At 31.8% G+C, this 12,002-nt stretch overlaps 2 protein-coding genes across 2 annotated transcripts; both read left to right on the top strand.

Annotated features, from left to right (window-relative positions):
- Positions 1 to 277: 277 nt before the first annotated feature.
- On the top strand, positions 278 to 4,289 carry LOC119603773 (aminopeptidase N-like). The gene is made up of 5 exons (XM_037955944.1): positions 278 to 760; positions 1,209 to 1,364; positions 1,563 to 2,037; positions 2,543 to 2,781; positions 2,844 to 4,289. The coding sequence occupies exons 1-5, from the start codon at positions 291 to 293 to the stop codon at positions 4,249 to 4,251; spliced, it is 2,748 nt and encodes a 915-aa protein (XP_037811872.1). The 5' UTR covers positions 278 to 290; the 3' UTR covers positions 4,252 to 4,289.
- Positions 4,290 to 7,878: 3,589 nt separating this feature from the next.
- Positions 7,879 to 11,696, top strand: LOC119603770 (aminopeptidase N). The gene is made up of 5 exons (XM_037955938.1): positions 7,879 to 8,470; positions 9,060 to 9,215; positions 9,278 to 9,752; positions 9,822 to 10,060; positions 10,124 to 11,696. The coding sequence occupies exons 1-5, from the start codon at positions 7,926 to 7,928 to the stop codon at positions 11,607 to 11,609; spliced, it is 2,901 nt and encodes a 966-aa protein (XP_037811866.1). The 5' UTR covers positions 7,879 to 7,925; the 3' UTR covers positions 11,610 to 11,696.
- The last annotated feature ends 306 nt before the right edge of the window (positions 11,697 to 12,002 follow it).

Below are 12,002 nucleotides of genomic sequence, written 5' to 3'. Positions count from 1 at the left end.
ACGCAAGCAAACTAGTGTAGGGTATAAAAATACAATGTAAGAATAACTAAATAAAACTATAACATTATTAATTGGTATGACGAATTTTTTAATTAAAACTTTATGCAACTAATCGCTTGGTTTCTGGAAGTTATACTAACATAGAAATTTATAATAGTTTTAAAATTCAAACAGTTAACATCAAGTATTTTTAACACGGTCGAAAAAAAAGAGAATAAATCATTTGAATACAAAATATTTTTTTTAATTTAAACACTTCTGTCAGCAATATGCAAACTTTAGTAATTTCCATGTTGACTTTTGAAGTATTTTGCTTAATTTTTATAACTTTAGTTAAAAGTGATGAAACTGCCAAAGAAAATAATAAAACCTCCCTAGACTACCGTCTACCCAATGAAAGCTATCCGCTGCACTATGATTTAAAACTCACCACAAATGTTCATACCGGTGAAAAATCCTTTAAAGGTGAAATCATTATAGATATTATAATTGTCGAAGCCACTGCAAAAATTTATTTACATGCCTGTCAACTTGAAGTTGAGAAAGTTACTATTGAATCTCTTCCAACGGGTGAATCGGAAGAGTTGGAGTATGTATATGAAAAAGAACGTCATTTTTTAATATTAAATCGTTCAAAGTTGGATATGGAATTTTCAGCTGATACCCAATGGAAATTGAGCATTAATTATAGCGGTGAATTAGGTGTTAATAATGAAGGTTTCTTCTTGTCGAGTTATATGGATGAGGAAGATAAGGAGCAGTAAGTTTAGTACCCCCGACGAACTACCTTTTAGAAAATGACTTAAACGTTCATTATTGATAAAATATAAAAATATAATAATTTCCTTCTCCAAATTTTATGAGGATGGCCCTAACTCCCATATAAGACATCGATCTTAAAAGTTGGGTCACTTGACATGAAATTGCACATATATATGTATATATATATATATATATATATATATATATATATATATATATATATATATATATATATATATATATATATATATATATATATATATATATATATATATATATATATATATGTATATATATATATATTTTATATATACTGCCCTTTATATATATATGGGAACCAAGGTGAAATTCGATATAAATGCTTCTTTATAAAAACTGCCGGACCATGCCCGACTATATTGTCCTACTTGCTTTCAAATAGTTCTATTTCTTTAAATTTGTTATAGTTTCCTGGCCGCAACACAATTTGAAAGTACATATGCTCGACTTGCCTTCCCCTGCTATGATGAACCGGCAAAACTTGCCAATTTTACCATAACCATAAATCACAGTCCCAACTATACAGCCCTTTCAAATTTGCCGGTAAATGAAGAACTATCCAGGTAATTTCTTTTAATAGCTATGATTAAGACCAAACATATTCAGGGTAATTGCGAACAATACTTCCTCGGGAGTTTATTCCCTTTTGCATAGTATAGGAGAGGGAACGAACTCTCAGGGACTTTATTATTCAGAATAGGCCTGATTATTTATTAAGTTACAGCAACCAATTTAATTTCCAAAACCACTATCTTTTCTAGTCCCGGAAAAACTGTATTCCTTACTACACCTCCTATGGCCACATATTTAGTGGCTTTTATTATATCCGATTTTGAATACACCGAAATTATATCCAATGATTTACCACTTCGTTTATATTCCCAACCGGAACGTAAACTTGAACATGAATGGGCTTTAACTACTAGCATACTAATAGTGGAACATTTATCTAAATACTATGGCATAGATTATATGCTGCCCAAATTAGATCAGGTAGCTTTACCTAACTTTACATCGGGTGGTATGGAAAACTGGGGTTTAGCAACGTATCGTGAGGAAGCTCTTCTATACAATAAAAACTCTACAACAGTTTTTAGCCAAACTGATATTACTACTATGATAGCTCATGAGTTGTGTCATCAATGGTTTGGTAATTATGTAACGATTCAATGGTGGACTTATTTGTGGCTGAAGGAAGGTTTAGCTTCATTATGTTCGTATACAACTGTGGATAATGTAAATATTACAAAAAAAAAAAAATTATCTATTGGTTTAACTGCGAGATTATATACCCCTCATCTATGAAAAATATATTAATCTTTAAAGAACAATAGTCGATTAAAATCATTATTCCGAAAGCGAGAGTTAATTTATATAAACCTATATAGATTTTAGAATTTTAATTTGATTTGTATCTATTTCACTTTCCGGATAAAGATATTTATATAATTTTGTCATCTTACTTGTACGTATATATGTATATACATATATTCTGAATCCATTGCACTTAATTATGCATATGAAAGCCCCTGATATATTCCTAATATAAGCCTCTGATCATTCAAGTATGCTTTCGAACATTTTCCTATTAAAAACTAACAAAGTCGGTCAGTTAATGTCAGGCGAACATCGGGGAGTTTTAAGGAAATATGATGCAGGGTATATAAGAAGCGGGAGAGGCGAATAGCAAATTTTGAACTGAGAGACAAACGAATAGTTCATAATTCTACATTTCCTACAGATCTATCCTGAATGGGATATTATGCAAGAATTCCATACAAACAGTTATCAAACTGCTTTGGTCACACAAGCCATCAATACATCACGAGCCATGACATCATATGTTCAAACGCCCAATGAAATTGCCGGAATTTACGATGCTGTATCTTATAACAAGGCAAGTTGTGTGTTTAATATGTGGAGACATGCTTTAACGGAAGATATTTTCAAACAAGCTCTGTACGACTATTTAAGGGCTAAGTAAGTACTACAAACTTAAATTTTGACACTAAACCAAATAATTATCATTTTACCTTTCCCAGCAATTATAGCACCGTAGAGGAAAATCAACTTTTTACAGCCATAGATACAGCTATGTTAGAAAAAAATTCGAATCTCTCGGGAAATTTTACGGAAATTATGCTTACCTGGTCACATCAGGGTAATTATCCTTTGCTAAATGTAAAACGAGACTATAAATCGGGTACCTTTAGTGTAACACAGGAGACATTTTACGAAGACAAAAACATTAAAGGCAATAAAACCTGGTTTATACCCTTTAACTATGTAACTGCTTCGACTCGGGACTTTAGCAATACAATAGCTACAGACTTCTTATTGAATATTAAAGAAATCGTAGTAGAAGATGCTAAAATTGCACCCGATGACTGGTTGTTACTCAATAAACAGTCCACTGGATTTTATCGCATAAATTATGATAAAGAAAATTGGAATCTTATCATAGATAGTTTAAAGCTGCAATACTATAATATACATCCTCTGAATCGGGCCCAATTGTTACATGATGCCTATTACTTAAGTGTGTCTAATCATTTGACTCATGATGTTTTTTTGAATCTGATGACTTATTTAGAGAAAGAGGAAGAGTATGCCCCCTGGTCCACAGTCAATGATATTGTTGTTATTTTAAATCGTTATTTGAATAGCGATGAAAACATTGAAGATCTGAAGTTTTTTATAGCTCAATTAACTGCTCCCATCTATGATAAACTGGGAATTAAGGATGTACCTGGCGATCAACATTATCAAAAATACACCCGAAGTTTTGTCATTAATATTGCTTGTTGGGCGGGCTTACAAGCCTGTTTAAGGGAAACCAAGGAAAAATTCAAAGCCTATATAGAGCATAATACACTTATTGAACCCAATTTACAGGCCGCCATCTTTTGCAATGGTCTTATACAATCCACTGATGAGGAATTTAATTTTGTCTATAACAAACTAATGGATTCTAAAGATAAAATATTGCGTTCGGAATTGATTTCATCCTTAGCTTGTTCTCTAAAAGAAAATCATATAAAACAACTAATAGAAAGTTCTATTGATGAGAAAAATAAATTACTTAAAGAGGAACGTTATACATTACTGAGTCCGGTTATACGACGAAGCGGTGTGGGCATTTTGGCATGTATTGAATTCTTAAGTAACCACTGGCAAGCATATGGCAATTTGAAGACTGATGATTCCAATCTCGTGGATTATACTATACGTGAAATGTCTGTGTATGTGATGAATAAAAAACAGAAAGAAACATTTTTAGCTTTGGTGGATAAGGTAAAGGATAAAAATATGACCACTACTCTAGAAACGGATGTTAAGTCTGTAATTAAATCCAATTTTGATTGGCTTGATAATAATCGTAAAGCATTGATGTCCTGGTTGGAGCAATATCATAGAGATAATGGCAATGATGTTGATTCAACTGTTTAAATAATAATTTTAGGAATATAATAATTTTCCGAACTACATTTCACACCCCATATTACAACGTAATATTTGTAATGGGAATACTATGTATAATTTTTAAACGATTTATATTTATTTTATAACATGTAATCTGTTCAATAATATATAATATAAATTTTTTTAATTGAGTTACTAAAAAGTCGAAAAAGAAAATTAATTTGTTATTTTTAAGATTAGATTATATTGAAGTCAAATATCGTATTTCTTATCATTTTTAAATCTTTTGAATCAATTGCACTTGGATTGATTGGATTTAGTCTATATTTGCCAATTTTATGTTATTGTATAATTTTATATAGAAATACTTGCAATTAAAAGTTGAACTCCACTTTTGTACCTATCCTATAAGGAAACATATATAAATTATGAGATCGTTTTTTATCTCAGTTCGGTCATTGGATTTGAAAGTACTTCATTATACCTTCCACCACCATCAGTGGTGATAGAGGGTATATATCAAATTCTGTCCGTCCGTCTGCCTATGTAAAACACACTCACGTTAAAACTAAGAAAAGGAAATCAACCAAGTTCCTCGAAAATATTCATTATTGGCCTGAGCAGTTTAGCATTGCAAATCAGCAAAATCGGTTTACAACTTAAAAAGTTATGAGTAAAAATTTCAGACTACCTCGAAAAAAGTGACTTTTTTTCTTAATTCTCTTGTAGTTTCCTCAGAAACTTCATTATTCAATGAATTCTATCACACGTGATTTATTTTGCGCAGGGATCAATTGTGTTCAAACTCAAAACAATCGGTCCAAAATGTCCCATAGCCCCCATACAAAGATACATATTCCCGAAAATGGGTTTATCGTTAATATAAAATATCGGTATCACCACGAAATTCTGCACATATTACCAACGTAAATATGTATCCATAAATGGTCATAGCTTCCATATAATAAGGTCCACTTCCGAAAATCACTTAAATGCACATAACTAATTAAAAAATTAAGACGTTTGAATAACATTCTACATAAATATTTTGTTTTTGTATACATATATCACTCTGAAAAATATTTTTCGAATCGGTCTATAATTGGGCATAGCTCCTATATAAGTCCCATTGCCGATAACCACGTAAATGCACATAGATTATTATTATGAATGTGTTTAAAGTACATATAAAACAGCCTGTAAAATTTTTTCCTGATCGGTCCATATTTGGACACAGCTCCCATATAAGGTGCACTTCCGTAAAGCACTTAATAAATAAAGATATTGGAATAATATTCGACATAAATATGTTTTGTGTATACATACATATAAGACTCTACCAAATTTTTTCCAGGTCGGTCATTAATTGGTCATACCTACCATATAATGAGACACTTACGAATACCACGTAAACGTATATATTTCATTACTGAATAAAGATATCGTTATAAATTTCGTAATGAATATGTTTAAAGTAGATATAAACCACTATGAGAAATATTTTCCGTATCCGGACTAAAATTCCTCATAAATATGTTTTTGATATATACAAATCACTCCTAAATTTTTTCTGGATGGGCCCACAATTTGTCTGGTCCCCGATATACGGTTCACTTCCGAAAATTACTTAGCCGCACATATTTCGTTGACAAAAAGAGATATCGCTATAAAAATTGACATGAGTATTTATTGTATATATAAATCATTCTGAAAAATTTTTGGATCAGTCTATAATTGGTCAAAGCTCCCTTATAAGACCCATTTCCTTAAGTAAGTATATTTCATTAACATCGATAAATCATTCTGCGAATTTTGTTCGGATTGGCTATATCTTCCATAACAGGTCCATAAACTAGTTATAGACTTGATCAAAGTTAGCAACTACTAAATAATTTCTAAATGATTAGCACCCCCATCACGGAAGCAAAATTTAAAATTTTCACAATTTATTAAAAATCTAAAACTATTTAGATGGGTTTCAAAAAGCTTACAGGTGGAGGGTATTTAAGGTTCGGCATAGCCAAATATAGCACTCTTACTTGTTTTAAATATCGTGTATACACGTGAAAATTTTGCTATTCAAAATTTATAAAATAGATATATAAAATTTAATGTTTAAGAAATATTTGAGACCGATTTCGAAAAGATTGCAGAAATATTTTTTACATGTTGTACTAAGATCTTATATTCGCTGGTAGGAAGCTGAGGACCGTTTCAGAAAATAATATATTTTAATTTTCTCGTGTTCAGTACATTAATTCGTATTAACACAGTTCCTCGGGACACTCTATTGTATATTTTTAATAAATCTCAAACACTTAATTCTAGACATTATGTTTATATATCAAATGGAAAGTCACCGAAAAGTCTTTCTTAATATACAGACATATAGCCTTTCTATGAATAGATGTAACTATTGAAATATTACACATATTTATAGACGGATTTTCCTAGCTTTGAATAGATAGTTCAATAGATTTGGAGCCTGAAGATTTGTGCGGTCTTCAGAAAATTACTATCAGAAAGTATGGGGCAAGAAGACCTTTTTATTTAGGTACTTTGGTACTGAATATTTTAAAATTTTTGGAATTTGAAAATAATCTATAAATAATCGAATACTTAATACTTTGTTCGTGCTAATAAAAGGGGATACCCATACCCCAAACTATAGCAACATAATCGCTTATGTTCTCGTGTTTTTTGTTTATTTCAAAATCTAAATCGAATTCCTTATCTAAAAAGAAAACTATAAATAGCTTCAAATATAGCAAATAAATATTTTGCACGCATTGCGTACTTAGTAATTGAAGTAAATTTTATTTATTTTTGATTTTTTTTTCATACGATTTTATGCAACACTGTAAATACGTTACATTTTTCTCTTTAAATTGAATTAGTTATAGAATGTTAGAATCATTTAAAGACGTCATCATTTCGCAACAGCAATCCAAACTCTTCAAATCGAATTTTGAGTATCACAACATATGTATGTATGTATGTCAAAAATATTAAATCCTATTTGATAGCAAATCTAATTTTACTGATAAGAAGTGATGATCAATGTAAATAAGTACTCGGTTACTTTTTTAAAGACTTCAACGAATTTAAAAATTCAAGAATCGTTTCAATAATATTATTTTCATTATTTAAGGGATTTTGACTGGTTTCTAACGAGTCTATTCTCGTTCTAGAGAGAAATAGATAAAGTAATAAAAATATTTTCTTTAAAATAAATAGGTTTTTTTTAAAATGTTTCTTAACATTTTTTTGTCAATATTCTTAATTTTCAAGACACTAAATATCGATCAATAAATAACCTGTACTAAATTTACTAAATAAGTTCTAAACTAAAACATACGAAAACTTTATCAGTTTTCAGTTTTTTCTTCTAAAACAAATGTAATTTTTTTTTCACAAATATCAGTTTTTATTTATAAAAAATCTATTTTGAAATCGTCTAGTTAAAATATTTACAGCCGTCATTTGCAAATAAAACAAAAATATAACAGTTAACATAGATTAAATTTACTTTTTATCGCGCTTCCATTGATAATATTAAATTTATTTATTAACAAAGATAATGCCTAATTTTATAATATAGAAAATAAATGTAGTAAAATTATAAGAGTAAAATTTATAAATGTTCGACACCCAAATGGTTTTCAACTTAAACGCATGTTGTTTTTCAAACGATCAGCAACATGCAATTATCTTCTTCAATCTGTGTTTTGGCTCTGGCAGCCTTTTTCCTCGCCAGCACGGTCGAGTCGGCTTCGCGTCGTTTACCTATTTTAGTGGAAAGTGATAATAGTTTGCGTTTTGAAAATCCTAATGCAAGAGCTGAAAATAAGGAAACTGTCTTAAATTATCGTTTACCTAATAACACCTATCCGGAACATTATGATATTACTTTAACCACAAATGTTCACACGGGTGAAAAACCTTTTAAGGGTGTAGTCGTTATTGATATTGTGGTAGTTGAGCCTACGACCACAATTGTTATACATGCACGTGAACTTGATCAGAATTTTGAAGTGTCTATTGCAAATCCTTCTTCGGGAGAATCGGAGGAATTGACTTGGGAATATGAGTTAGAACGTGAATTTTTAACGTTGAAACGTAAAACTGGCGCACCATTTGCTGCCGATACTAAATGGAAATTGACCATAAAATATAGTGGTAAATTGCGTGACGATAATGGTGGTTTCTATTTGTCTACCTATACTGATGACGAAGGCAAAGTTCGGTAAGTGTAATGGGTATTTGCACTAGTGGAAAATATTTATTTTAAATCTTAGATTTCTTAAAAAAAGCATATAAACTGATTCCACAAATTGTCTACAGCATAATTTTAAGACTCTGTAAAGAGTTCAAATATGTATTCTTATTCTTTATATAAGCTTGTTGAAATCAAGCGTCTGGAGTTTCCAAATATCTTCAGTATCCAAATGTTAAAGCATTCTGTTGAACATGTAAAAATCTGGAGGCAAATTCTGTCATTCGACATCGATTCTCAATAGAATTTTAAAAAATGTTATTAGAAATTTCGGTCGCTTTCGAATGCCAGGATTTGGCCCCTGCTCAGTAAAATCTGCCTACAAAAAACGTAGATATGATCAAACATTATAAATGCCCACGATTTTTCCAAAATGTTTAATTTGATCAAATTTGTATGTATGTTAAAAGAAAGGCATTTGAATTACCATTCATTTGATATATGTGCACAACTCTAGGGCTAGAAATATGTGTTTTTGATACATCCAAAAATATTAATATTTTTCTAAAAATTACTTGATTTATTAAAACTTTTCAAAAATTTTTTCCTATTATTCCAGTTACTTGGGTACAACTCAATTCGAAAGTACCGATGCTCGTCATGCCTTCCCCTGTTATGATGAACCCGCCCTACGTGCCAATTTCACCATTACCATCAATCACAGTCCCACCTATACAGCCATTTCAAATATGCCAGTTAATGAAGCTTTATCCAGGTAAATACTCTTGTCCGATCTCTATAAAGATTCCATAAACTGACGTTTTTGCTTTCCCTTAGTCCCGGTAAAACTGTATTCTTAACTACAGCTCGTATACCCACCTATATAGTGGCTTTTATTGTATCCGATTTTGAATATACTGAAGGTATCTTAAATGGTATACCACAACGTGTTTATTCGCGTCCCAGTGCTAAAAACGAACACGAATGGGCTGTAGTATCGGGTATGTTGATAACCGAACGTTTGGCTGAATATTATAGTGTTGATTTTATGTTGCCCAAAATGGATCAAGTGGCTATACCCGATTTTGCTGCTGGTGGCATGGAAAATTGGGGTTTAGCTACCTATCGTGAGGAATATATGTTGTACAATAAGGACACCTCGACAGTTTTTACACAAACCAATATTGCCAGTATTTCTGCACATGAAATTTGCCATCAATGGTTTGGTGATTATGTTGCTATACAATGGTGGACTTATTTGTGGCTGAAAGAAGGTTTCGCTACCTTATTTTCCTATAGAGCACTGGATGATGTAAGTTTTTGATGATTTAATAAAAATTTAAAGCTTTTTTTCTTATTATTATTATAACAAATTTTATAGGCTTATCCAGAATGGGGTGTATGGCAAGAATTTCATGCCAGTGACTATCAAACTGCCTTGACCAGAGATGGCAGTGATAATCCTAGACCCATGACCCATTATGTGCAAAAACCCAATGAAATTTCCAGTGTTTACGATTCTGTTTCGTATGGTAAAGCTGGTTCTGTGCTGTACATGTGGAATAATGCTTTAACCGATAGAGTATTCAAACAAGGTCTACACAACTATTTGACTATAAAGTAAGTTTTCTTAAGCTAAAGTTGGAATGAAATAAATACTGAAACCATTTATTTCCACCATAGCCAATATAGCGCCGCTGTAGAAGAGCAACTTTTCTCTGCCATACAAACTGCTGCCAAGGAGGAAGATTATGCAATTCCCGCTACCATTAGCGAAATGATGGGCACTTGGTCACGCCAGGGAGGTTATCCTTTATTGACTGTTACCCGTAACTATAACGATGGTACTTTCACTGTTAAACAAGAAGCCTTCCATAATGATGAAACCTTAAAAGATTCCAAGACCTGGTTTGTACCCATTAACTTTGCTGTTGCTTCCAATCCCGATTTCCGCGATACTGAGGCTACACATTATTTATTGAATGTTACCGAAATCAAGGTGGACAATGTTAAAATTGCCAAAGATGATTGGTTGATACTTAACAAACAATCCACTGGTTATTATCGCGTTACCTACGATAAGGAAAATTGGAATCTTATTATCGATGGTTTGATTGAAAGACCCTATAGGATTCATCCTCGCAATCGTGCTCAATTGATGCATGATGCTTATCGTCTAAGTGCTTCTAATCGTTTGGATCACGCCATAGTCTTGAAAATGATGACTTATTTGCAAAAAGAAGATCAATATGCTCCCTGGTCAACAGCCAATGGTATTATTACCATCTACAACCGTTACTTGAGTGGTGATGCTAAATATGATGATCTGAAGTTATTTGTAGCCGAACAAATTGGTCCTATCTATGAGAAATTGGGTGTTAATGATGTTCCTGGTGAACATCATTATCAAAAATACACACGCAATGTGGTCATCAATTTGGCTTGTTTGGCGGGTGTTAAGGATTGTTTGGAAGAAACCAATAACAAATTGAAGGCTTTGGTTAAGGATAACACACCCATTGAACCCAATCTACAAACACCCATCTATTGCAATGGTCTCAAACAATCGGGCGATGAAGAATTCGACTTTGTCTATAACAAGCTTATGGATTCTACTGACCAAGCTTTACGCCGTCTACTCATTTCTGCCTTGGGCTGCTCACAAAACGAAAAACATATCAAGAAACTCATTGAAAGCTCCATTGATGAGACAAATAAATTGCGCAAACAAGAACGTTATACTCTACTCAGTCCCGCCTATTCTCGTGGTGAGGTAGGACTTTTGGCCTGCATTGAGTTCTTGAATGACAACTGGAATGAATATGGTAAATTGAAGAGTGGCTTTGGAGGCTCAAATCCCTTGGATGATGATATTCGTGGTATGGCTTCCTATGTGGTTAACAAGAAACAAGAGGAAAAACTTTTAGCTTTGGTAACTAAAGTTAAGAATAGTGAACATGTTACCACTAGTTTGGAAACTGATGTTAAATCATCGATTGCCGACAATTTCGAATGGCTGAAAGATAATCGTGATCCTCTTATGTCATGGATTGCTCAATATTATGCTAGCGATAGTGGCAATAACGGTGATGATGGCAGTGCTAGCCTGACAACATCAGCCGTATTAATTGCCTCGGCTTTGATCATGTCTGTGACACGCCTATTTTAATTTTAATAAGATTGTTGTAGTACAATTATGTAGATTTTAAATAATTATTGTATATAAGTAGTAAAGTTTATATACAATTTTTGAGTATTATTGTTTTTTTTTTTTTTTACTGTAAATAAGTTTAATAAACTAAAATATTATAATTTTAGCCCAAAGGTCAGACTTGTTTTTATTGAAAATTTTTAATAAATATCAAGATATTTTTGGATTTATTTATTGTTATTGAAAATACTTCGGTCACATGCCAAAAACACTCGATTAGCAGTGGTACTAGTAGTAATATCATAAAAAAACAAATACTGATATTTCTAATCGATTATTAGGTACAACAAAAAATATTTTTCATTGATCAGCAATTGAGTATTCGTGTGTTTAGTTATTTCAGTAATTATT

Source organism: Lucilia sericata, unplaced genomic scaffold, assembly GCF_015586225.1.
Source record: "Lucilia sericata isolate MDLA Ls3-8-SP2 unplaced genomic scaffold, ASM1558622v1 Contig000335F_arrow, whole genome shotgun sequence".
NCBI lineage: Eukaryota > Metazoa > Arthropoda > Insecta > Diptera > Calliphoridae > Lucilia > Lucilia sericata.
The sequence above is the reverse complement of the archived record's forward strand: the minus strand, read 5'-3'. Positions and strand labels throughout refer to the sequence as shown.

Bases quoted from the DNA above. Each gene is read 5' to 3' on its own strand.
- LOC119603773 (XM_037955944.1), top strand. From the start codon at position 291: ATGTTGACTTTTGAAGTATTTTGCTTAATTTTTATAACTTTAGTTAAA. The intron at 761-1,208 runs GTAAGTTTAGTA...AATTTGTTATAG, and splicing joins GATGAGGAAGATAAGGAGCA to TTTCCTGGCCGCAACACAAT. The intron at 2,782-2,843 runs GTAAGTACTACA...TACCTTTCCCAG, and splicing joins TACGACTATTTAAGGGCTAA to CAATTATAGCACCGTAGAGG.
- LOC119603770 (XM_037955938.1), top strand. From the start codon at position 7,926: ATGCAATTATCTTCTTCAATCTGTGTTTTGGCTCTGGCAGCCTTTTTC. The intron at 9,216-9,277 runs GTAAATACTCTT...GCTTTCCCTTAG, and splicing joins GTTAATGAAGCTTTATCCAG to TCCCGGTAAAACTGTATTCT. The intron at 9,753-9,821 runs GTAAGTTTTTGA...CAAATTTTATAG, and splicing joins CCTATAGAGCACTGGATGAT to GCTTATCCAGAATGGGGTGT.